The sequence below is a fragment of the Lycorma delicatula genome, chromosome 4, assembly GCF_047948215.1.
Source record: "Lycorma delicatula isolate Av1 chromosome 4, ASM4794821v1, whole genome shotgun sequence".
Lineage (NCBI taxonomy): Eukaryota > Metazoa > Arthropoda > Insecta > Hemiptera > Fulgoridae > Lycorma > Lycorma delicatula.
This window is the reverse complement of record NC_134458.1, coordinates 115,138,199-115,165,512: the sequence shown is the minus strand read 5'-3', so window position 1 is coordinate 115,165,512 and position 27,314 is coordinate 115,138,199. Positions and strand designations below refer to the sequence as shown.

Genomic DNA, 27,314 nt, shown 5'->3' with positions numbered 1-27,314 from the left:
TCTCCGGCGAAGTCAGGGAGTTGCGGCTCGTCCATTGAAGTCCGATCGGGCTTTCCCTTAGCGGTAGTTGGATCCCCACTACAGCATGGCAGTGGTGGCCCCCAGACCCCTGCAGTGTCGGGTCGACATCGGTCAACCTTCACCGGCGTGGCCGAGATGGTTCTCCCCGAGCGATCCACGCTGGGCCGGCTCCTGCTGCTTAGTCCGCCGGCCAGGGCGATTGAAGCCCGTCGAGCTGGAGAATGTAGCATCCACGTCCAGCGGCTCCCTCGGCGGGTCGGCCAAGCCTGCTGCTAAGGCAAGGATGTTGGCAACCGCCAGGAGGTCCCATGTTGAACCACTCGGGGAACTTCTTCAGTCTTCGTCTTCTTGGTCTTCTCCAGGTGGTGGTCGAGAATGAATTGAAAATTTACTCTTGTGCACGCTCATTTATTGGAGTCTGAGAGTGGTAATACCCCGTTTGAATTTTGAAAATCGGACGAATGTTTGCAGAGATATTATGAGAGCACCTCATTGCACTTCACAAAACAGCACCACAGGGCGCTCCGTTTGTTACCAGTTTATAGTGATGAATGGCCAAGCCTCGCACGAGGTGCTCGCATCACCTCATCATTCGAGTCTCACACGCAGTCCCCACGAGAAGCCCATTATTATTAAACAGAAAGTTTTAAAGGGAAGCTTCGGGATGAGTCAACTGAGAAAAAACGATTGTCATGAAAATGCTTCACGCGATAGCTGATAACAGAGTTCATTCAAGAATTGTGCTCAAAGAATGATACTCTTTTAGGAACGGTTTTTGATCACAGTCATGTGCTCAATGGTCCACGAGCAAATAATTACTCATGGCGTCAGATTAGTTCCATCAAACCTGCACTGGAAATTCGCTCCTTCACTCACCTCCTTGCAGAATACTACTATTTCCATTATACCATTATACTACTACTATTTCCAACCAATTTATAGCAAATAAAAGCTCATCTTAACCTAGAAATGACTGGGCTTCTGTGAGGAATTTGTATGGTTCATAATCTTTACCTAATAATAAAGTATAAATTAAAAATAGATTATCATTTGTGTGTATTGCTTATACGTTATCTTGCACCATTAATAATTCATATAATATTGTGTAGGAAGCTTCGATTCCGTCGAGTGTCCACGCACCGACACACTATTTTTATTTAAATTTATTTAATATTATTTTATTATATTTAACGTAAATTTAATTCTATTATTTTTGTAATATTATTCATTAAATTGATTAGAATCATTCATTTCAAACTCAGCTCAAATAGTGATAGAAGCTCACAGTTAACAGTTTATTAATTCAATTCATTAAAGATTGTGCTTCAACTGGCAAATCTCCTCTTCTACATAAATATATTGTTGTGTTCGCGGCTCGATCAGGATATTGAGAAATTGACAAATGAAAATGTTTATATCATGTAAAAACAAAAAATAAAAACAGTTCCAAGCATTACAAACAAAATCAGAATTAAATTTTTCCATCATCACACATTAACAAGGGGGATTCACATATATTTGCCAAATAAATTAAATATTACTCATTGTATAAAGAAGTTACAAACTCAAATTAATTGAATAGTATTTAAATATATAAATTATTACAACTATGGATATCAACTACGTAAAACCAGTATCATCTTCATATAAGGAACCATTCTAAAATTATTATGTATAATTTTACTTTTTTGTTAAATAGCTTAGACAGAACTTACAAATTTGAAATTAAGACATATTTTAATCGTATTATTGCTTAGCATTTCATCTTATTATTGCTTAGAGTTTCAATAGAATTTTCATGTCATTATTGCTTAGAGTTTCAACAGACCTTTCATCTCATTATTGCTTAGAGTTTCAATTGGGTTTAACTCTGGGGAGTTGCTGAGCCATGAAAGTATTTTAATGTTTCATTCTTTGAAAAATTTTTCCACTTTTTTGGCATATGGCATGGCGCAAAATCTTATTGAAACACTCTGTTTCCTCATTGGAATTTACTTTGATGCTGTGTTACAATCCTTTCCTTCAGAATCTTGATATATCCATGACTTTTCAACATACCATCTACTGGAAGTAATGAACAAGTGCCTTCAAATATAAAATAACCCCAAAACAATTTTTTCTGAGGATGTTTAAATGATTTTTGGACATGAGCCAGTGATGTATTTTCATCTGAATCTTTTCTAATGAATTTAACCCTTTGCCTTGAATAAAAAATGTGATTCGTTGAAAAACATAATTTTTTTTCCAGTCTTCTTTGGTGAGTTAGTGTGTACTTTGGCCCACAAGAGCATTTTTTTAACATTGCTGGTGATGAAAGCTCCCTTTTAGCTGGCCAACAAGCTTTCTTTTTTGGGGGACCTGCATCATCAGTTGGTATACAATTTTATTATTACATCAAATCAATTATTATTTTTAAGAAAATAAAAATTTAGAATTGCCTAAACTATTACTATTTTATCTTGAAACTTTGGTATGGATGAATACGCAACTCTGCTGCCCATCACTGGAATCTAAGATAGTTTTGGCAATTCTAAATTTTTTTTTAAATAATTGATTTGATATAATTATAAAATTGTACACCAACTGATGATGAGGGGTCTCATTAAAATTGATTACTGGTGTTAATTTGGGAAGTTTACTTATTGTTTACTGTCTTTTGGTGGTTAAGTTTCAGTTAATATTTATAAGTTAAATAAATAAATTTATTTATATATATATATATATATATATATATATATATATATATATATAAATTATGTATATATAATGCATATAAATGCATACATACACTCTGATGTTCCAGTATTTTCACACAAAACTGAAAAATATAAAATTGGATTTTTTTCAATTCTTAAAATTTAAAGATTTTGAATTCATGCCAAATTAAAGTTTGTGAGTTATCTGTTTTTAATTTACAATTAGTTTCAAAGCATAAAAATTTAAAGAGAGACTGAAAAAAGAATATTTTTATTTATGGCAGAAGTTTCACCAAAAAAGTAAGCATGCTTTTCAGATAGAATTTTTAGAATCATACATTCAACTTTGCTTTCATCAATTCAAGGTGCTATTTAATTTTTTCTTTAGTTTTAATTTCATTTATCCCTTTTTAATTTTAATAACACTAAGTTTTTAATTTATTTTAATTTTATGATTAATTTACTATGCTAAAGGTATTATACTTGCAATACTAAATACCTTACTGCATATACCAGTGCCTATTAATTCTACAGTGTTGTGTATTATTTAATCAAAGAGATCAGTATTATTGTTCTGTTGTCACCATATAATTTCAACCAGTAAGAAAACAAATTTAATTTGTCCACAAATGCTATATGTTTCCATTAAAACAATTATTCCAATCAATTTTGACTGGTAATAAAAGTGCTTATGCTTCAGACTGGAAGTAGGAAGTGTTAGAGATAGCTCAGACATGGGTTAATGTGTGGTAAAGCAGGCATGTTTATTGCCTTAATATTTTAGAAACAGTTTTTTTTTTTAATTTACTCTTTAGTTTGTTAAATTAATTGTGTATCTAAAAATTAGAATATATTATTCACTACTTCTGTTGCTGTTTGACTTCAGACATTTGTCCATACTCAAAATTCAGGATTTCAAATTCAATTAGAGAAAAAAGTAAATCTTTTAGAAAAGATTCGATATACTAAGATTTAGTTTAATATATTTCTGTTTCTTCAACATACTTAGGAAAGCAAGGATAAAATCTATTTTACTGTGTTTCTACACAGAACATTTTAATTTTGTTTTCTTCTTATGACACTGAATTGTTGGATGGATGAAATGCAGGTTGACATAGATAAAAACAAAAATAGTTTAATCAGATGTAAATAACATAAAGAATGTTTTACACACAATATTAGTACCTATCCACAAGAATGTCAATGATGTGACAATATTGTGCCGATAGTTTGCTTCACCAGGGAGATGTAATTGCTGCCATCTGCAGCTCGCTGAAAGTGTTTTTTTTTTTTTGGAATTGTGAATCATAATATAATAAACTTTTGTAAAAAAAAATAAATAAAAAAAAAAAAAATACTTTAAAAGAAATTAATAACCAACTAGGAATAGAGATACAGATCTCAGGAAATTTTAGTCAGTTATCAAAATAGTCTGTTGGTTGCTAGAAAATAGTTTTTACCCCTTTACAAATTTTTCTCAATTTATGATAAAAAACACTTTCGTCATTCAATAAATTAAACCACTTTACAAATGTTTCATATGTTTGAAATTTAAAAACATTAAAAAATTTACGGTCCGTTATGTTTTCAATGACGAATTTATATTTACAACCGAAAAGCCAAGCCTCCTTCTGATAACAGAAAAAGGTGATCAAAGTCTCAATGTTTATTCTGTAGAACCATTCTCGTAAATTGCATCTAACAAGTTGTTCTCCTAATTAACATATTAAAATCTCTGTTACGGGTAGTTTAAACTTACTGAACTCTTTTCTAACACCGTATGAACGATATGTATTTTAAAGATCTTCAAGCAGAAATAAGACTATCAATTACTATAGATAATATGCTTTTATGAAAAAAAAAATATTTTTGTGAGTAAAATTCTTGCTACACTTCTGCTGCTCAGAACCCTGAATGATTCACTTGTTAAGACCCCCACAACGAACTGTTTTCTGTTGTGTTAGTAAAGGTTCGAAAGATCAGTATATCTTGAACTGTGAGACCGGCCGTGGGAAAGCTCAGTGATAAAACAGGTTATGTTTATTGTTTTTTAGTGACTGTCATTGACGATAAATTTGTGAGTTCAAAGCTGGAAGTTTTCTATGTTCTGGTGCTGACTTAAACGTTAATTTTTGTCTGTTATTTGCAGCTTGCATTAGGCTTTTCTGTATATAAATATCGTCAGAATATTTTTCTCACAAAATATCAAGGCATTAAATTGACATTAATGACTTCTTTTTTTTTTTAAAAATAAGGTTAGTTTTTATAACGTTATTTTTGTGATTTTGTATATATATTAGTGTCACCTAATATAATTTTGTTTTCCTTTTAAAACAAAATCATGTGTTGCAGTCTTTTTTTATTATCTTGCAAAATCTTATTTTACTGCTCATATCTGCTAAAAATATTACAATTAAATTTTATTTACCTACTAGAGAAGAGCCGAGATTCAACCCCTTTTTAAAGCAGATTGTTTATGGAAGATACAGCCTACTTTACTGTTATTGAAACAGGATTGGGAGATACCTTCCAAAGCGGTTTTTAGTATAAAATAAGAACTTAACGTTAAGGGACAGATCTTCACCTTTTTTTACTCCAATGAATTCATTTATTTGTATATTATTAAAAAATGCCTGTATGTAACTTTTAAAATTAGGTTGCTACATGTAAACTAATCTTCCTAAGAAAATCATTTTCATTTTACATTGTGTTAATAACGTCCATAAAAAATCATCCCTCTTTAGCTTGATACCAAAACTGAATGTCTGAGGCAGTTTAACTTACTGTGACTTACAATGGAAACATCAAAATTTTGCATTTAAGTTTAGATATGTTCAACTTACTAATGTTCAAAACTTATGATGTATAAATTGTTTGCTCATGACTTTCCCAACATGGTCTATTATTTCAAAATGCCCTAGGCCTTATTTGTAGTCTGTCATACATGTCTTGTAAAGTCAGTCTTATGTCTTGATGGTCTAGCCTTGAAGGGGAACTTTCTGATTTGTTTGCCTGAAATATTTTTGCGTTTAATTTTGAATTGCATTTCATAGAATCATATTCATTGCAAAGCAAGTTGTCGACTAAAGATGTAGAGGAGCAGAGTGAAATTCAGTAGTTTAGATGTAAAACATGATGAAACATGACAAATTTTTACAAATTTGGAGAATATCTGATGAACTTATGGATCCCTTTTTAAATTATTTAATTACACCTTCTAGATTTTTTGAATAATGCTTTATTAAACCAAACATTCTTACAAACTGGTTTATGTTGTAGAATATAGAAAATTCTTACTACTAGTTATAAATGAATCTCTTCAACAATATGTGTTAAAGTGAATGTCAAATTAAATTTGTAGTTTAAGTATGGAATTGAAGAGTATTAATCACAGCCAGGTGTTGCATTTTTCATAGAATACAAAATTTCCTCCACAATTTCACACAAGCTTTAAGCTATTATGCTGAATTAATAAACATTTTTTGGTAATTCTGAGCAATTACTTTATCAACTTCAATTTTGTTCATACTATAATATACCATAGTAGATATGCTTAAATGTTGAAGAGTGGGTTAACCCATGCAAGATCAAAGTCCACACTACATTATCAGTGCTCTAAGTTAGTTAGATTTGTGAGCTATCAAGACCAGTTCAGATACTAATTTCTTTGGAGAGAGGTTAGATTAAGGTTAAAATTAGAGTTAAAGTTAGACTTTTGAGGAGAGAGGTTAGAGGTAAATTATTTAGATATGCCAATACTTAATGTAATCTCGTAGGACACTTGGGCAAATTTATGCTTAAACAGAAATGTAGTAGCAACAGAAATAAACTGCATTACTGTTTCATACTATTAGTCATGTGAATGATGGACAATCACCTTAAGAAGAGCACCATCAGCCATCTTCAACAGCTGATTCTGAGTCCAAATCTTAACAGCTGTTAAGTTTAGTTTATGGTTTATTCCTCTCTCCACAAAACTGTAACCTTAACTCTTAATGGAATCTTAACTGTAACTTTAAACTTAACCCCTAAGTCTCTCCACAGAACAGGTCATAAGCATCTGAACAGGTCACTGTAACAAAACTTTGCCAACTGAATAGGGTTTGATAACATGGTGCAGTTTTGTATCTTGCACAGGTCACTTGCTATCTAAACGTGCTTTCCAACATTTAAATCTTGTGTTTTCCTGATTCTAAGCACATTTACTACGGTATATTAAAGTATGAAAAATTGAAGTCTACAAGTAATTGCTCAGAATTACCAAATTTGTAAAAAAATGAAGTTTTTATTGGAATTTTAGAAACACATTAATATATGCCATTTTTTTAATAATTATTTTGAATATCTGTTTATTTGCATTTTTACAGATAAAACATGGCAAGAATATCACTGCTGCCTAACCTTATGAATATTTTATTTCAAGAAGTTGAAAATGATTATAAAAAATATAACTGTTGTAAGTTTTTAATTTTTTAAATTCCTTCTGTGAATAATTTCATTTCAATGATTATAATACTTGTAAAGTCACAATGATATAGTTTTTTAAGACAGTGGAAAATATTAATGATGATTTTCTCCTTTATATTAATTAGATGAGCTACTTCATTGAGTTAACTAAATAAGATTCCAATAAATAAAAAAGCTTCTGAAGAACCTTGTCCACATGTAATCCTGAATGGCTCTCAATGTTGTAAACATGAAAACAAAGTTTGTCATCAATATCATCTGGTGATATGCCTGGCAGCAGATTCCTTATGCTACCGCATCCATTTCTATCCTAAGCCTTCTCTTCATTCCCCTTGTAGTTTCCAATTTTCACCTTACCTATTAACTTCTTCCTCCTCGCTTCCTTTCTCCTCATACTGACCCTTCCAATGCAGTTGTCAAAACTCTACCCTCTAACTACATGTCCTAAACAGTCTCTTTTTATTTTGTGTATTACCCACATAAGGATTCTTTCTTCTGTAATCCTGTTCATTACTTCCTCATTCCTCACTTTATCTGTCTGTCTTACTTTCAACATCCTTTTCCTTATTCACATCTCAAAAGCCTCATTCCTTTCCTCTTCCTTGTCTATGCTTCACTTTCATACAAGACATTAGATACATAGCATTTGGCTAACATCTTACTTTTATTTACGTGTTGCTCTTCGAGCCTCAAGACAACATAGTCCCCAAATATCTGTAATAAACAGAAAACACTTTCAAACAAAGATACCTCCATAACTATATTAAGACTCTTCTCCTCTGCATAAGCTAAACGTTTAGCCAACATCATCATTCTATTCACTCTTGATTCATTGGCATTATAATTTTGATCAGGTTTTTAAATTTTTTTTCTCTATTTTTTGAAACTTATTTTAAATTCTGTAAAATCTACTATAGTCATTGGAATTTTTGTCTTCAGTAACCAAACACTTAACATTCCAAAGCAGTATTGTTTTGTTTTTTTTTAAATCATCTACCCAGTCATTATCCAAATGTTAGCTTGAAAATCTTCTGTACTTTAATAAAGTTAATTATAGTATTTTGGGTATTTTGGAGTTTCTTGTGGAAAGTTGTAAAACAAATTCAAAAGTAGCAAATAATTTTGAAAGGTATCACTTTTTCAGATTACCACAACTGTACTGTTTTTAATACTTTACACACTTTTCAGGTAGGCTCATTAAATGCAATCTAAAATGACCTCTGTAGTTATTAAAATAAAAGGATTCATCATATTCATAAAGATATGTCTTTTTTTCTTTGTCAGTGGCCACTAAAGGACCACGTTTAATAGTTAATTCCTAGCTAATTTTCTTTTCTTCCAACTTTCCTTAAATTTCAAACTATGTCATTCCTTCATTTCTTGCGAACATTTTTTTACTGGTACACTCTCGGTGTAACCTAGTTGTGAAAGGTTCCTTTCTGAAAACTTTCTGAAGCTTGGATCTTCTTCCTAAATTATCTCTGTCCCTTATACCTGTTGGATTTATCCCTACAATCACAAGATCTTTCACCTATGTGAACCACTTAATGTTCGTTTTGCCTCTATTACTCTTCTCGAAGATCCTCTTTGTCAGTTTGTTTTTATTAATTCTAGCCAAGTGCATATAGAAGGCCAGTCTTCTTTTTTGCATGGCATATGTGAGCTTGTGTATGTGGAGGTAGAGTTCTTCGTTCTTTTGTCACCTCCAACCCTCATCAATTTTCTGTTGTCCGAGTAGTTTTCTTTCAGCCAACTCCAATTTATCAACTCTTCTTGGTTTAGAGTTACAATCTGTGTAGCATACAGCACTGAAGACCTAACTACTGTGGTATAATGTTGAATCTTTTGCATCCTTAATATCCTCTTTTTATTATATAAATTTTTTTTAAATCCATAGGCCTTCTGCAGTTGATTTATTGTAACCTTATTTGCCTCTCCATCTAATCCATTTGGCTGTATTGCTCCGCCAAGATATTTAAATTTTCCCATCTTCCTAATTCTTTCAAGGTTTGTTACCAAATATTTTGATAATACCTAATGTTGGTCATATATTCAGTTTTATTGATTAATATCCTTAGAACTATTTTTTTATGGTAGAGGAATTATTGAACATCTTGATGTTCAATAATTCCTCTGACATTTTTATGTCCTCCATTAGGATTGCAAGATCATTTGCAAAAGCAATACAATCCATGTTCATATTTTCTTTATCATATCCTAATCTAACTTTTCTAATTTTGTTTTCTTTGCAGATTTTCCTCAGTTCCCTAATGAGCTCTTCCAAGACACATTGAAAAGAAACAGGGATATGTCATCTCCTTGCCTTATACCTGTCTTAATGCTTGACAGCGAGTGTAACAGCGAATGTCTCTTGCTGGTGCGAGATTTCTCCTTTGAACTTAATTTTTGATATTGTTCCCATTAGGATTAGCCTTACCAGGTTCATTGTTTCCTCATCTGTACCAAATTCTCTGAGTATGTTGAACAATGATGTTTTGTCAGTGGAATCATATCCATAATAAAATCTACAAAGATGATCACTATATTTTTCCCTGCAACATTATATTTTCTAATCACTGATTTCAGGATAATAATCTCTTCAGCCTAAAATCTATTTTTCCCAAACCTCCCGTGATATTCCCTATACGTTGGTCCATTTATTTTTTTAGCCTGGTTAGCAAGGCTTTTGGGAGGATCTTGTGTGAAACAGGTAACAGTAAAATTCTGTGATAATTACTGACATCCTTCTTGCCTCCTTTTTTATGAAGTGGATGAATTAAAGAGATCTTTCATTCCTCTGGCAATTCCTCTTTCTTCCATATTTCCATGATAATTTTGTTAAGTATTTTAACACTATTTTCAGTTGTATTTATATTATTTGATATATCTTTTATTATTATAATATTACTTTACATAAGATCATTCAAAAATAGTTCAAGAATCATGTCTTCATCTTGTAATGTTTCACATGTTTCTTTACGTTTGAACAGTATATATTATCAGCAACTAATATTGTTAAACTGAAATGTGAAACAGCTGTGACCATTAAATTCATTTGATAACTAAATCAGTACAAATAAAATTATATTTCTTACAGTCCTGATGACTTCTTACCAATTGGCTGATCTTACATACTTCATCCATTATTGTATTTGAACAAAGTTAATTTTTATGATAAATGGTACCAGATTTAAACTAAATGTCTTGACTTATTCTGTAGCCATTGTCTGTGTCATTACAGATGATGTTTTGTACACGATTTAACTTAAATTAATTATTTTTTGCCTGAGGACTTGTATTTAAAATGTATATTAAAATTTAAATGATTTAAGCTTTGTCTGTCCATTTATTTATCAGTATTATTTTTACTTTCCCATGTAGATAGCGCTATAGCTGTAGAAGGGAAAGTATTGTAATCGGTCCAATTTGGGTATATGCGGTTTTCACCAGATCTTGACATTTTGACTTCTAAGGAATTCAAAAATCTGGATGGAAATTTTCCAGAGTTAACGTTTGTATGTATGTGTGGTTTTGGCCTCTAAATCACCTTACATCTCTAGAACTATTAGACTAATTTTGACCAAACTTGATCAGATTACTACTATATATGGGACATTGATGCCATTAAATTTTCAACTTAAGGTCAAGAAGGTGAGGTTGTAGAACAAGTTCACCTGTAGAGCAATTATCTCTAGATTTCACCTAATTAAGGTCATATTTTTCTTAGGCACATTTATTAACAATTAAAAAATAACAATATTTGCAAAAGAATTTGTGCAAAATCACACCCCCACATCAAAATGATTCTAAGTAACTTTTTTTTTACTGCTATGTTGTGATGTCACAGGTGAATGGTAGAATTAAATGAATTAATAATATTTAAAGTGTAACAAAGTAACTTGGTCTGGTTGGGTCTCCAATTTCGATCACCGAGTTGGCTTGGTACCTGATGTGTTAAGCCTCATAGCTACACCAGTATGTTAACCGTACAAGCGAAATTCGTTCTGTGTAAGTTGTGAAATTACATTAGTTCAGTTAGTGCTGACTGCTGCCGCTAGTACTGCAACACCCGCATGAATTAAATACAGTGCATGCTTTATTTGTGGTAGAATTATTGAATTAAATAAATGAAAAAATATTATGTTTAAATAAAATGATAAATATTTTAAATTAAGTTGTGCCTGTAAGTCATGCATCAGAAACAACCCACAGTTAGAACTTTCCCAGAACACGGCTTCAGCTACATGACAGGAAATTCCTACAACTGCATTGTTAGCATTTTTAGGTGTTGTTTCAGTCATTTATTCTTCCACCTTGCCTGTACTATTGAATTATAGAAAATTATGCATTGTTTATTAAGTTGATGTAACAGAACTTCCCAGTTGAATGACAACATGAGATAAGGATTAGAAGATCTCTCTTAGTTGATAAGTTTTATTAATTTGGAAATGCATCGCATATCACATGTTCATTAACTGTTTATTTGGCAGTTCATTTATTAATATTGATATTGTTAATTAATAAAATTTGGATATTATGTAAGGATCACTATGTCTGAGAGAGTGGACACTATGTTTCATAAATATTAATGTAATATTGGCAACCTCTGTAACTGAATTTTCTCTACCTTTCATCCAGAAGGTTCTGAGTTTGAAGCCCGATAGGCTTTTCATATATCATACACCACAAAATTCATTTTTCATTGTAAAATAGTCAGGTAACTGTATCTAAGTATCAGCCTGTTGTTGCAAAAATGAATAATAAATTCTTTTTATCCTTGAAAAGGATTTTATTATTAGTTTTTCTCTGATAGGAGCAGACATTTTTAGTGTTGCATATTATGAAGTTAACTTACTTTAATTAAAGATGTTTATTTAGTTACAGATAATATATTATTGGTGCTCCATCATTTCTTTGGTACTGTTTTTGAAAAAGCTGTAGAATTAACTGAAAAAGATAACGTTAAACAAATATCATTACAAGACAGCTCAAGATTTATTTATCAGGTGAAAATTATTATTATTATTTTTAATACCATTATTATTATTTTAACATATAAAAGAAATTTTAGGTATGCTTATTTCATTTAAAGCTATAGTTAAGATTTCTAAATAATTAATAATGTGTATCTTGAGCTGGCTACCTTATCAGTAATTAATGTAGAACTTACTCAGGTGAATTTACATCATTTTTCTTGAAGCCAGTGACGAAGATTTAATAACCAAATTAGATTAGACCTGACATTCTGTTGATGACTAGGTTTTTAGAAGATTATTGTACTATGAATCTGTACATTAACAATCAGTTTTTGAGATAGTTCTTTAAGATGATGGTTCCAAATTTCCACTGAAGAGTGCTAATTACCAACCACCCCAATCTGTACAGTTGGAAGTACCGGATATTTCAAACTTTTTTGAAATAATTTGTAATTATTTTTATTACACTTTGGTTTCAGATCATGTGCTTTTACACATGAAAGTTACTTAGACTATCTCATGAAACCTACTTGTGAAATAATGTGCTGCTATCAACCTCACATTCTCTATTAGTGTTTTTATTATATATATGAGATGTTTTTTTAAAGAAGATTCATTTTGAAATAAAAACAAACATTATTTCTTATACATAAAAACTACATTTATTTATTTTACTTTAACTACATTTATATAACTACTATATTTATTTATTTTTATGCATTAAAACTACTATTTTTCTACTTATCTGCCTTCAATTACAACACATTTTTCTTAATGTTTCATTAGCTTCTTCATTCCCACTTAAAGAAATTCTGCCCCAGTGACTTAAACTTTTAATCCCTAAGAACATTCCAGTATGTTGGCACCCAAATGTATCTACATGGCGACACATGTACCAGTACATTGCAATCTTATTTACTATGCCCATACATGAACATTCGTTTTTTTAATATTAATAACAGCATTTTTTTAATACTAATAATACACTCTTTTATGGATTTAATGTCTTTTTGCTATTTACAAACGACAACACATTCAGAAGGCTGTGTTTTTTCTTATTTTCTTGAATCATATTTAGCTTGCTATCTGAGAGAAGCAATTTTGGTTATGTTATTCTATTTGTAGTTAGTGATTTGTGTTGTAATCTTTTATTTGTGTTGATGAAATAATTCTGTATCTCACTAATCCTGAATCAGACATTGAAGATTCAGGGGAAATTAGTGGTAATGATAGTATAATATTAGGTGTGATTGATAATGACAGTTCTGATACTGATGAAAACAAAGTAGCTGTACAGGTGGGACCCAGTGCTTCACCACAACCTGGACCTAGCAAAACTGTAAGTAGGCCTATAAAATGTCACAAAAAAGGATAATGATGAATATATCTGACGTAATGATAAAAACTTTCAACTCAGATTACACACTTTTAGTGACGTTGACTTTTATAAATATTAATATAGTATTGGCAACCTCTGTAACAGAATTTTCTCTATAATTTGAAGGTTAGAATTCTCTACCTTTCATCCAGAAGGTTCTGGATGAAAGGTAGAGAATCCTAACCTTTAAATTTCAGAAGTCGCTCCTGAACTAGACTATTTTTTTCTAATTTTTTATAAGACTCTGATGATTTTATAATCATTGAGACTAATAAATATTTATAAATATCTTTTGGACAATAATATTATAACTTCTGAGAAAATACCAGTAAGCGTACCTGTATTATAAAAATATTTTACTTATCAGTGCAACATTTATTTATAATTAGGCATCCTACCCCCTTGGGTTATTTGTGACTTTTTGTACAATTATTTAATAATATACATGCCCTAACTACATTAAAAATCAGTTGCTGTTAGTGCAAATAACATGTTTTAAGAAAAACCTAGGGATTAAAAGGTTAAACCTTTAATACAGTAACACTATTTTTCAGTTTGTTGTCATTGTTAAACCTGTGTGATGCAAATAACTGTTTAAGGTGAAGAAAAAAAGATAATCACTTGAATGCAGATTCAAGGCTATAGGGTGAAAGATTTTCCAGTGAAATTTTCCCAATTGCGCCTCATTGTCCAATTTGCCATGTGTGGCCAAGGATTATTCAAAAACAAAATCCCATGGGATAGTATCCCATAACATTTGTTTTTTATAGCTCTTCTAAGATAGTTTAACATTTCCCATGCATAACGGCATTCACAGTAGTTCTGCATCACAAAATTCAACAAGCAAGACTATTTTTGTCCCAAAAAAAAAACAAGTAGCCATGTGCTACTTTACTAAATACTTTGTTTAAACTTCTTCGGTCTAGGAGATGATGAATGCCACAATTGCATTGATTGCTGCTTTGTCTCAACATTGAATAAAAAATCCAGGTAACAATTTGGTGAAACAATTAAATATCTTCATTATCATAACACTGCAAAAATTCATCTTCTGCAGCAAGACATTTATTTTTCTTTTTGTGTCAGTTACCATCTTCAGTACCCACCTGGCTCACAGTTTTTTTTACAGCCCAATTTTTAGTTGAAACTTCGTAAATCATCAAGATCATGAAATGTCAAACACAATGGTGACTTGATGAAACACTGAATTTTTTCAACTTTTTCAATTAATCATCTGTTATCACCAACAGTTAGCCACTACATTTTCTATCATGAATGTTAATGCTTCTCAAAATGAACATCCTGATCCTGAAGGGGAAGACACCCACTATGTGACGCTTCCAGTCACCACACCACCCCCTCTCCATACCTAGACCTGATAGGCTTTACCAGAGGTCATCTTCAAAAACCTCAGTGGTAGACATATTGCAGTCTCTCATTGGTGAGGATGCCACCAATGTGAATGCCGCAAATGATATTCCCATCAATGTACTTCTAACAAAGGTGGACACATAGAGACAAAACACATCTCAGTTAGTATTAACAAAGACTGAATTTGTAATCATTGAGTGAAGGAACTGAAAACACCTACACCTACCCGAGGAAGTAAAAGTGAGTCCGACATACACCTTGAACTAAAACTAAATCACACAGAACATAAAACTAAAACATAAACCATAACATAACTAGTTAAGAATTAATAAAAACAAAGAAACAAGAACAATAAAAACAAAAGAGACAAAGGAAACTGAACCATGACTAAACCCCCTTCACTAGATAAACCGTGAATTTCTCAACTATAGACCATTCAGCCTGATTACCCCAGTTCTGCTGCAAATTCAGCACTGACCCAGGGTTTGAACCTGTCACCAGAGTTGGGCTCTCAATAATATATCTCTATAACTACGTAATTTCATCCTATCCACCCAAACTGGTGCAACATACAACATAATTGCTTCGCACACACCCTTGTACAGGATTCTTAGGGTCCTTTAATTGAGACCCCACTCTGGATTGACCACACATCGGATTCCAAAAAAGACACTACAGGCCTTTTCTGCGACGTATTGAAGGTGCTTCTTGAATTGAAATTTCTCATCAAGATACATCCCGAGGTACTACTGAACCTGAGTGTACTTTATTCGATGACCTGACATCGATTCTCGAACTTGCTGACCCTTCACCAAATGGCCATTGAGGAGCATCATTGTGGTCTTCTCTGGGCTGAAAGTCATCTTGTGTTGATGACCCCACAGCTCAAACATCCTGCATACACAAGTGGCCCTGAGCTCGACCTCCCTCCGTGAGCATCCTTTGACCAGCAAGGAGCCTTCAATTCGTCCACATAGGCCACAACAAGACACCCACTGAGCAACCTCAGCCACAGAAGAGAGCCAAACTCCACCACCCACAAGAGAGGATCCAACACACTGTCTTGGGGACAGCCCTTAGACATGTCTTCCCTACTTCATGGCTGCCCTCACAGAACAACACATCCCGATGACTGAAATAACTTTTCAACACCTGCAGTTCATTTTCAGTGCATCCTCGCCTCTGTAATTGGAAAATGGCAGAGGGCCACCACTGATTGTTAAATGCATCGGAAATGTCTAGGAGGATCCCCAAGACATATTCCGCTTCACTGGTCGATACCATACTCATCACACAAAGTATGGCATCCTTGGTGCCTTTTCCATGCCAAAACCCATACTGGTTTTCCATTAGCAACCCATGCGAGGACAACCTCTCATTTATACGAAGATACAACACCTTCTCAAAGACCTTGGCAATAACCAGTAGCAATGTCAGGGGCCAATATGATGAACTAATGTCGGATCCTTGTTGCCTCCCTTAAACAACAATTTTACAATCCCTTTCTTCCAGCACACTGGGAAGAACCCACCAAACAATAATTTATTAAATACATGTGTGATAATTTTCACATTAACTCCAACCGAGTGAACAAGGAGCCCAGACATCAGTCCATCAGAGCCAGGTGCCTTACCTCTACCAAGACTACAGATAGCTTGATGCACCTTGACCTCAACATTCTCCACAGATACTGCATCTTTGCAAAAAGAGCAGCCTCATGCCATACTTGCAGATGGTATGCGATCTCTCCAGCTTTGCTATCACCAGGCAGAAGATCTTCAACTAGTCTGCATAAAATTCTGGAGATATCCAAAACCACACCCCGCTGGATTGAGAGAACAGATAAAAGAACGTCCTTTCTATGTTTATGTCCTAGACCTCATAACGACTCCCCAGAGATCCTTGTTTCCCTGGTCCTTCACAAAGGAACACAGGACTTTAAGAGAATAGTTGGATCTCTGATCCCTGTATTCACCAATAAGAACTGCCCACTGCTCAGGATCACCCTCACGTTGAGAGGCCTTCTGTAAATGACAGACAACTTTCTTCATATTAGATAACTCCATATTCCACCAAGGGGCCAACCTCTCTCAACCAGAATTGCGGGGAATTGAGTACTCAGCGGCATCCATAAAAGCTACTGTTAACCTCTCTGCTAGGTTTTCTAGGCCAATCATGTCCAGACCCTGATCTAAATCGCAGTTTGGTTTACAAAAGATCAACAAACTTCCTCCAATCAGCATGCCTGTGCAGAAGCCAACCCAGCTGAACCAGAGCATTACATCAGTAACGATCACGCAAAACTACCAATGATCTCATAAATAATTAACCGATGATTGTTTGATTAAGTGTCAACCACTCTCTAGTTACAAAATACCTACCAATGGAAACATCAATGTTCATTCCACCAAACAACTGACGCCCATCCACCATACATACGTAGGTGGATTCATTAAAAATCTGCAGACCATGTTAGGAAGAAAATTAACATACTGACCCATGTAGGGAAAACACCCTCCACCTTCCTTTCCATTCCTAGCTGTTATGGGCCTTACCAGCAGTCATCTTTGAAACCTCAGTTTTTGACATATTTCAGTCCGCCTTGGATAGAATGCCACCAATGCAAATGCTATGAGTGGCATTCCCATCAATGTACTACTATTTAATAAACTTAAAACAAAACATATCCTACGGAGTCTTAAGTAAGACTGAAAGGACTTAACTAAACAAAGGAACTAGACTACCCACCCACCTGTAGAAGGTAAAAGTGAGTTCAACACCCAACATGAAACATAAAAATATTACATGGAACAATAACAACACAGTAACATTGAAGTAAAACAATGGTCAAAAACATAATTAATAAAACAAAACATCAACAAAAACAGAATACAAGAGATATCCAAGCAGGGCTCTAGATACCATCAGCAATCCATTCCTTTGCTAAGTACACTAAAACTCTCCACTATTGCCCATTGTGCCTGTCTCCTCCAGTTTACACAGAGATCCAATGCCTACCCGATAAGATCAAGCCGACATATGGCCTCCATGCGCAATAACTCATTCTTCGAACACTATAAAGAGCATGGTAAGTGTCATCCAATTGCCCACACTGAAGACTCATCCCAGAATCTACCAGGCCAAATTTCTGCATTCTGTCCCTAAAAGCACCATGGCTGGAAAGAAATTGCGTCATATATTTATTAGGGTGCACCCAATAGGCATCCCGCAAACCAGCAACATTTGGAAAGAGATTATGCGTATAACTACTCACCTTCTGTCTCATCCCATCTGAGCTGCCACAAGTCATTGCCATGTTGTTCAATTTCTTAAACTTTATCTGAAGTCAACTCACTGAACTTCTTAGCAACATACTGCTGCTGCTCCTCAGACACAATCAAGTCTATTGGTTTCACACCTGCAATCACCAAGACTGCCTCTGGTGAAATAGTACAGTAACCACCCATTACAATTAACAATGTTAGGTGTTGAGCCCTTAATAAGTCCCAATAACTTTTATATTTTAGCCTATCTGCCCAAACAGGCGCTGCACATAGCATAATAGATTCACACTTTCTTTAAACAGGATGCTTGTAGTCTTAAAGTTAAGCCCCAATCAGGATTGACCACACATCGAATACTGAAGAAGGCATTGCAGGCCTCTGCGACGTATTAAAGGTGCTTCTTAAATTGCAATTTTCTCATCAAGAAACAACCCGAGGTACTTTTGAACCTGAACATACTTTATACATCAGCCTGCCATCGAAATATGGACTCGCCGACTCACTACCAAATGGCCTTTGAGGAGGATCATCGTGGTTTTTTCCAGGCTAAATGTCATCTTGTGTTGATGACCGCACAGGTCACGCATCCTGAAAGCGAGTGGCTCGAAGTTTAACCTCCCTCCGCAAGTTTCCTTCAACCAGCAGGAGCCCATCATCAGCATAAGGCAGGTTTGATTCTCTTCTGTGGCTAAAGTTGCCCTCAGCCATAGAAGAGAATCAAACTTCACTACCCACAATAAAGGACCCAAAACACTGCCCTGGGGATATCCCTTAGACAGCATCTTCCCAACCTCATGGCTGCCCTTGCAGAGCACACATTCCAATGACTGAAATAAACTTTCCATAACTTGCAGTTCACTTACAGAACATTCTCTTTTTTGGAGTTTGTAAATAGCAGAAGGCCACCATAAATTTTTAAATGCTCCAGAAATGCGCAGGAAAATCCCCAGGACATATTCCATCTCACTGGTCATTACCACACTCATCACATAGAGTATGGTGTCCTCAGTACCCTTTCTGGGATGAAACCTGTACTGATTCTCCATCAACAATCTTTGTGAGGTCAACCTCTCATTTATACACAGATACAGAACCTTTTCAAAGACCTTACCAATAACCAGAAGCAACATCAAGAGCCTGCACAAAGAAGTAACAGCAGGATCCTTGCTGCCACCTGTAAACAACAATTTTGCAATCTCCTTCTTCGAACACACAGGGAAGTATCCATCAAACAACAGTTTATTAAAAATTCATGTGACAACTCTCACACTCACCCCAACCGAGCAAACAAGAAGCTCCTCCGTTATTCCATCAAGCCTGGGACCTTTCCCCTACCTAAACTACAGATAACTTGACACATCTCAGCCTCGGTAATCTCCAAGGACACTGAACCCAGGTGGAACTGAGCAACACCTCTCGCCACACCCGCAGATGGTATGCAGTCTCTCCAGCTTCACTATCATCAGGCAGTAAACCGCCTTGTAATTTGAGTAAAATCTCTGAAGTATCCAAAATTACACCAAACCTGGCTGAGAGAACAGACAGAAGAACATCCTTTCATCATTTGTATGCAACAATAACTGCCCATCATTTCAGATCGCTCTCACATTGAGAAGCTCTCCGCAAACAGCAAACAGCCATCTTCATGCTGGACAGCTTCCTATTCCATCATGATTGCAATCCTCTCTCGACAGGAACTTCGGGGAATTGAACAGTCATTGACATCAAGAAAAGCTGACAAACCAACTGCCAGATCTTCCAAATCCAAGAAAACCAGACTCCATTCCAAAACTCAGAGCCTGGTCGAAAGAAAATCAACAACTTTCTTCTAGTCCACACACCTGTGCAGAAAACAACCCTGCTGAACCGGAACGTTATATCGGTAGCGCTCACTCAAGCCACCAGCAATCTCATAGGCAATCAATTGATGATCACTCGAACAATCATCAACTACCTTCTAATTAACATTAGCTGGGATAAACCTACCAACAGTAACATTGATGTTCCTTCCACCAAACAATCAACGCCCATCTACCATACCTACATAGGTGGGCAACTCACCAGGTACGTTATATACCTGTAGATCATGGTGAGCTAAAAAGCCCTCTTTTAATTCATCACCATCATCGGTGAAACCGCTATGCTACAAGAGTGACTTAGCATTCACATCCATACCTATAAGGATTGGACCAGTGCCAGAGAATCATAGGATTTTATCCCAGACCTCAAGATGACGATCAGCAGGATCTATGTACTAGAAATATGAACTAGCAACATACAGATGCAAGTTCTGAACATTCACACACACACAACATGATTATTTGAGGAGAGCTGTTGAATAAAAACACAATCTAGTTCCTTTCTGCACAAAACAGTGGGCATGCTTTCAGAACCACAATAGAACCTCTTCCAACGAGAAAAACCTGACAGATCACTGGACACAATATATGGAGATGCTGTAACAAAACAACATCCAATCCTGTACGTAATGCTATCTCTCCAAATTCAACCTGAGCAATGTAAGCACTCTGTGCATTTAACTGACCAAATCTATAATTTAATGAAATAGCATTATAGTAAATATCAAGAGCTCTCTGCTAACACCCACAATTTTTACTGTTCACAGAGTGCTTATGATCCTTTTGAAGACGTTTGCAATTAACACAAGTCAGACCCTCAAACTTCTTTGGATACTCTTCACGCATGTGTCCTTAATCACCACAATGAGCGCAAACTATCGGATGTTCACAGGACTTAGCCCTCTGATCAAACTAGCAGCACTTAAAACGGCACTGGATATGGACATGTAAATACTCCTTGATCTTACACAAAGAGAAGTCTACAAACAACCTGCCCTCTGCAATGAAGGTGTTGAAAAGTTTAGGACTAACCTCAAAAATCCCAAGGTAGCACTCCCTTGTGCCTACCCGATTTAAATAATAATCAACACTCAGACTTGAATGTAGCCTCATCCATGTGTGTATTTTGCTCCCTAATGAGAGCCATTAATTCTTCCTCAGACAGCTGTCGATCTATGATATAGACAATCACTTTAGGACGCCTCTTGCCTTTAGGGTCGGACTTTCCAACTTTAAAGTAGTCATTCCAACCCCCGTAGGGGGAAGACACCCACCTTGTGACGTTACTGGTCGCCACACCACCCCCTCCGTTCCAAGCCCTGAGTGACTTTACCGGAGGTCGTCTTTAGACCCTCTAACTGATTACATCTCACAGTCATCAGCCAGGCCTCGGTCATGATGCCACCGATGTAAATGCCTCGGCAGACATTTGCATCAGTAAAATACAAATCAAATTTCACCTTCACGTAGGCCTCAAACGGACATCTTCATATCCAACCCAACATGATTCCCTCAAAACTAAATAACCGAAACTGCGGAGGCGCGAACCCCTCGCCTAGTAAAGATTTGACAACACTGTTCGTGACTGTGAATGCCTCAGAGAACGTACGAGTTCAAAATTAAATCAGTGCTACATTCATGCCAATCAAAATTGTGTTTTACGCAACATAGAAATTCAGATCTACACCCAATTAAGTCGACCACCTTAGGTCACCTAACAAGGAAAACGCAACCTCATTCCGGTCCGCCCAGGAGCCGGGGACAAACCCCGCACCACCACCCGGTCCCATCATGGTGTCCGCGTGGCATTACCAAGTTACAATCAGGACCGCCACCGGCGGAGGGAAGCCACGCCCTCGGTTGCACAGGTACCATACCCCGGCAGCGCGGCCACTCCCACCAGCGGTAGCCCCAAATCGAATCACAAACAATACCAATATAACCATGGCACTATACCAATGCGCCTACCTCCAACCAATCTAATGCCTAAGCCAGAACCCCAGCCACCCGGCATCCTACCACGATCGAATACCTCGATTAAACTCCCTCTGCAGACCTACACACCGCAAGGGTGCAAAGAAAACCAGCCACTATAGACCACTCCTCGTGGATCATCCAGTTGATACGGAGATCCAGAAAGGAATGTTGGGAACCTCAAGTTCCCTGACAGCTCCTGAACGTTCGACCTCGTATCGAGGACAGACGTAGAGGACGTGGTCCGCTGTATCATCAGTCTCGCAATCTGGGCATTGAATCGAATCCTCCAAACGAAACCTAGCCAAACTTGCCCGGAGAGAAACTGTGTGATATACCGATTGGGGGAGACCCATTTATTTGAACCTTAATTAGACACTATAAGAAATATACCATGCTTGTAGCGACCTCTGGGGGATTCGTCCCACCTGACCTGCCAAGACGCAAGGCCCGGTCTTCAACCTCCGGCTTTCGTTCTGACGTCAATAGGTTATTTACCCTGGAAATGTAGCGTTCCTTACGCTCAGTAGCCAAGATTACACTCACTATTGGTTTGACTCCGGCTGTAACACAGACTGCCTCTGTAACCACCTATAACAGCCAGCAAGAGGAGTCGCTTGGCCCGCACCAAAATGTCCACGCAATACCTAAAAGCCATGCGGTGAGCCCAGACAGGCGCAGCATACAGCATAATAGCTTCGCTGACAACTTTGTAAATGATACGCATGGTACGGTAATTCAACCCCAATCGTGATGAATGACCCTACAGATTCCATAAAAAGCATCAGCGGCCTTTTTTGCTACATACTGTAGATGTTCCTTGAAATGAAAATTCTCATCAAGGATAACACCCAGGTATTTTTGAGTCGTAGCCTACCGAATGGAGAGACCAGCCATTCGAACCCGGATTCGTCGGGAAGCAGCCAATCGGCCTTTAAGCAATACCATTGTGGTTTTCTCTGGGCTGAAAATCACCTTATGTTGGAGACTCCACAGTCGGAGTGTCTCATAAGCACGAGCAGCTCGGAACTCTACCTCGTTACGCGAATCCCCTTCAATCAGTAGCAGCGCGTCGTCTGCATAAACGATGACACGACAAGTATATGGCAACCTTAAACTCACCATCAAATCAAATTCTATGATCCAAAGAAGGGGACACAACACTGCTCTGGGGGCATAGTTAAGGGTGGTTCACCTTAACTTAAGGATGCGCCTTAACTAAAAGATGCTTTATTGGCGGTTCAGAGGTTTCTTATGAACCTCCGAACTGCCATCATGCAGGGAAACAGTCCAATGGCTGAAATAACTTGAGAGCACTTCTAGTATCCTTTTTCGCCTCTCTAATATTACAAATTCTCAGGTTCTGCTTCTTTTGTTAGAGGACGACCTGAAACTCATCCTTCATCTCCTTAGTTGTTTTAGTAGTTGCTCCCTCCATTAGGTTTATAAGCACAACCTCTGGCTGCTTACGGGACAGACTAGCTTAGGCTAAAGACTAGCTCAGGCTTAATAGTCAATTTTTCATAGCCTTGAGCCAAGGCCTCAACAATGGGTTTGAGTTCCCTGATGTTAGGGAGAATCTTAACTCGCACATTAGCCTTAGTACTTCTTGGCTTTTCCAAACATTGAATTAAGAAGTCGTACTTCTCTTCTAACGCCTGCACTAACAGGACTGAACCTCCAACCCTCCTTTTACCTTTAGAAAACTTCTCAATCATTAATTGATCTTTACTCTTTTCAGCCCACAAAGAACTGGAAACACTTGCTCGCGACTCCTTATCCCCAGAAGCAGATGAAGAGTCACTGGGCCTAACCTCAATCGCTTCCATAATCTCCTCGCAAGGTTTAGCCTGCTTGGACTTACCCTTTTTTCTTTCAGTTTTAAAAATTTCTGAAATCATAAACACTGCAAAAACAGTATTCTAAACAGTGTTAATTAATTAACACTAAACACAAAATAAACAAAAACATTGTCTGTTTACAAATTATAAATATAAACACAAAAAAAAATTGGCCTATTACAAGCATGTAAACTGATGATGTTGATCAATAGCAAGCTAGATACAAATAAAGATGGTTGCTATCAACAACAGCTGTTATAAAGAAAATAACAGCTAACTTAATAATAAATAAATGTCAGAAACTGAAATAACACTGAACAATAAAAACAAACAGATATATAACAAAATACAGTAGAAATGTAGAAATATTGGTTTCACCCCCAGGTGTGCAGTTCAAAGGGAATTTAAACTACACACCAAACTAACTTAGATAGCCTATTAGGCTATCTACACAAGTTAATATTAAATAAGACTAATAAAATATTTCAGAAGCCCTAAAACAATTACAAAACCATAAGCCAAATCATAGTGAACACAATCAACTAACAAACTATAATATAACGATAAACTTACACCAAATAAATATCTAAATAGTGGAGCCTACACACAAACTCAACCTTTCATACTCATGTCGTGTTTTGAACTAAGAAAATGAACAGTACAATTGTCTTTAGCATCACTCGTAATATTTGGCCTGTAAAGTAACCAATTTACTTATGAATTTCAGCCATAGAAATGATTTGGCCATCAAAAATCAGATTACTCTATCTTCACACTTGGTGGATCACGAATTGTAGTCCATATTATAAATGGATGAATATAAATAACTAACAATAAAATGATTAGACTGTTGTTGCTGACAGTTAACGACTATTGATTGAAATAACTGATCTGCACAAACACCATCTGCTTACATATCACATATAAACAGAAAATTCAAAATAGACCTTACTTTAAAAACTCGCCTTGTATTGTTACCATTGTTTGATTTTTTAAATAAGAATAGAACAGCTAATTGGCCAGGAAGGAGAATGGTTGATTAAAACAATGTAAGAAAAATCAATAGAGGGTACTAACAAGAGAAACCTGAAAAGATGGATGAAAGATTAAAACAATAAATATCTAAAAGGAAATAGACGCTATCAAGAACCCAAATGTTAAGTTAGAAATAAAAAAGATTGCAAAAAATGGACCTGCTTTGAGGTAGATCTGATGATGAGTTTGATTTTTGTTTCATAAATGATGCTTCTCTGAATTTATTTTATAATATGCACTTTATTTTAATACTCTGATAACTGATTAACATTATAATATGCATTTTAATTTTGTTTCAGGTAACTGGTTCATCCAATAGATACTATTATATATTTCCAGATATTAATTTCTGCCAATGCCCCGCATATTATCATTTTGTATTAAACAATAGATCTCAAATTACATGCAAACATATATTAGCATGTCAATTGGCTATTATTATGAAAAAAATTATTAAATATGAAGTAAACATAAAAGATTTTAATGAAATTCAGAAAATGATGATGGAATTATAATAGAGTTTATTTTCAATAAAGTAATTATTATTTATATATATTTTTAATTTTTTTATTTATTTTTTGTCCTAACACTATTTTCCCTCTCAGCTTTTTTGGGCTTAGGTAATAGAGATCTAATTGGATTTCTACGTCAGCAATTAAAAGTTGCTAGCAGTGCATGTTTTCAGTGAATGGCCATCCTTTATGTATTAATCATGCCCAATATTACAGAAGTTTTTTTTTGTATCAACAATGGTCTCGCATAACTTTAATGGTTTGTGTGAGTAACATCATAAAAAATCATACTCTGAATCAATAGAGCAATATTCAATCTAATTATAGGTATTAAATAAAATAATTGTTACTGTAGTGTTTAAAGTAAAATGACTGATAATTCAGTCATGTAATGAATGTGTTAATGTATGGCATTAACTGTCTGAATTTTTTTCTTTTAATATCATCCCCTGGTGAATTGCTACCAACTACAGATGAATCAGAAGTCTATTTGAACAGCTAAAGCTACATGGTGCAGGTTATTGATTTTGGATATATAACATCTATTTGTCAACACCAACAGGACGTGGTTACAGATAAAACTTTAGATTACTTTGATCTTTCATGATAAGGTAGATCATCCTTTCTCACCACCCACCTCTTCTTCTTATCCTTAATTCCTAGTTTTCATTACTGGTTATATGAGTAAGATTTTCCTAGATTCTCCAAACAGAGAATATGAAGATGTAAAGATCCATTGTATTTTTGTATCAAGTAGGGTGGACTGCCTCTGACCTACTTAGGGACTTTTTGCATTTAAGTGGTTGCACAATAATTGTAATTTCTGAGGTGCCCAAACAAGTCAACCCTTCTAACATTCTTACAAATAAAAATTGAATTGTATGAGGAATTTATGTTTTGGCTCTATCATGCATAATATTTTGTTAATTTTAAAAGAATGTTAAATTTTTCATCGATTTGTTTTAATTTTTTTTTTATTACTATTTATTTAATTGCTGAACTATACATTCTGATGATCTTTACATTATTAAAAAAATTACACTTTTTTTTTTTTAACTAATCTTTCTTGTGGCAGAATTACAGCATTCTAGTGATTTTTATTAGGTAAAACTTATTGTAAACAGTTTATGGGGTCTCAATTTTAATAATTATTCAGAAATTTTCAAAAAGTAAAATTCTTGCCAGGCTGAATGTGGTAAATTCTTTATGCACGCAACAATATCCAAAGTTCTGAAGTACAATTGGAAACTATACATATTTCCAAAAATTTATCAGTAATCACGCCTTCAAAAAACTTTTTGTTACAAGTTTATTCATGTACATCAATTTATACATGTATTGGTCTATTATTATAACATGGTTTTTTAAGCATTCACATTCAATTGCTTATTCATTTGATGATTATTTAACGTAAATTGTGGATTATTTAGCATAAATCATCTTTGCATTGCCCAGTACTGAAAATTATTAAAAGAACGACTTACTAGTTAATTTATTTTTGTGCAGTCTTCTCATTATTACACAGTTTCTCTTTTTGTGAAACTTATTTTCACTTGTTTGTTGTATATAATTATATGTACAGTGTATACTGTTTTAGTTGACCCTGATGATAGCAGTTCAAAAGTTTTGGCTGTACTGGATAATTTAACAATATATGAATTAAAAGATAACTTTGATAAAGTATTATTTTCATTATAGTATTTAAAATGAATATTTTCTTCTAAGTGTTATAAATATTGTTATTGTTTGATGTTCTATATTTTTTCCAATGAATATCCAATACTTTTTATGAACTGGAAAATGATGCGATTGAAATCCAGTATTTAGGAACTTCAAATATTTATTTTCATTGATTAGTTTAGATTTTTTTACGGTAGAATGATGGGGTGTTTTTTTCATA

General features: G+C 34.9%; 1 protein-coding gene across 6 annotated transcripts; it reads left to right on the top strand.

Annotated features, from left to right (window-relative positions):
• Positions 1-4,326: 4,326 nt before the first annotated feature.
• Positions 4,327-25,457, top strand: LOC142322926 (zinc finger SWIM domain-containing protein 7-like). 6 transcript variants are annotated; one of them, XM_075362014.1, is made up of 4 exons: positions 4,327-4,364; positions 7,085-7,173; positions 12,063-12,190; positions 25,202-25,457. In XM_075362014.1, exons 2-4 carry the CDS (start codon positions 7,092-7,094, stop codon positions 25,415-25,417), a joined length of 426 nt encoding a protein of 141 aa, XP_075218129.1. In that variant the 5' UTR covers positions 4,327-4,364; positions 7,085-7,091; the 3' UTR covers positions 25,418-25,457. The 6 variants fall into 6 exon arrangements, with proteins under 6 accessions (XP_075218129.1, XP_075218130.1, XP_075218128.1 ...); XM_075362015.1 differs by having other exon boundaries at positions 4,328-4,972; positions 12,069-12,190; XM_075362013.1 differs by having other exon boundaries at positions 4,330-4,588.
• Positions 25,458-27,314: the final 1,857 nt, after the last annotated feature.

Excerpts from the sequence above, each read along its gene's own strand:
- LOC142322926 (XM_075362014.1), top strand. The coding sequence starts at position 7,092 with ATGGCAAGAATATCACTGCTGCCTAACCTTATGAATATTTTATTTCAA. Across the intron at positions 7,174-12,062 it reads TTATAAAAAATATAACTGTT|TTACAGATAATATATTATTG; the intron begins GTAAGTTTTTAA and ends ATGTTTATTTAG. Across the intron at positions 12,191-25,201 it reads GCTCAAGATTTATTTATCAG|GTAACTGGTTCATCCAATAG; the intron begins GTGAAAATTATT and ends ATTTTGTTTCAG.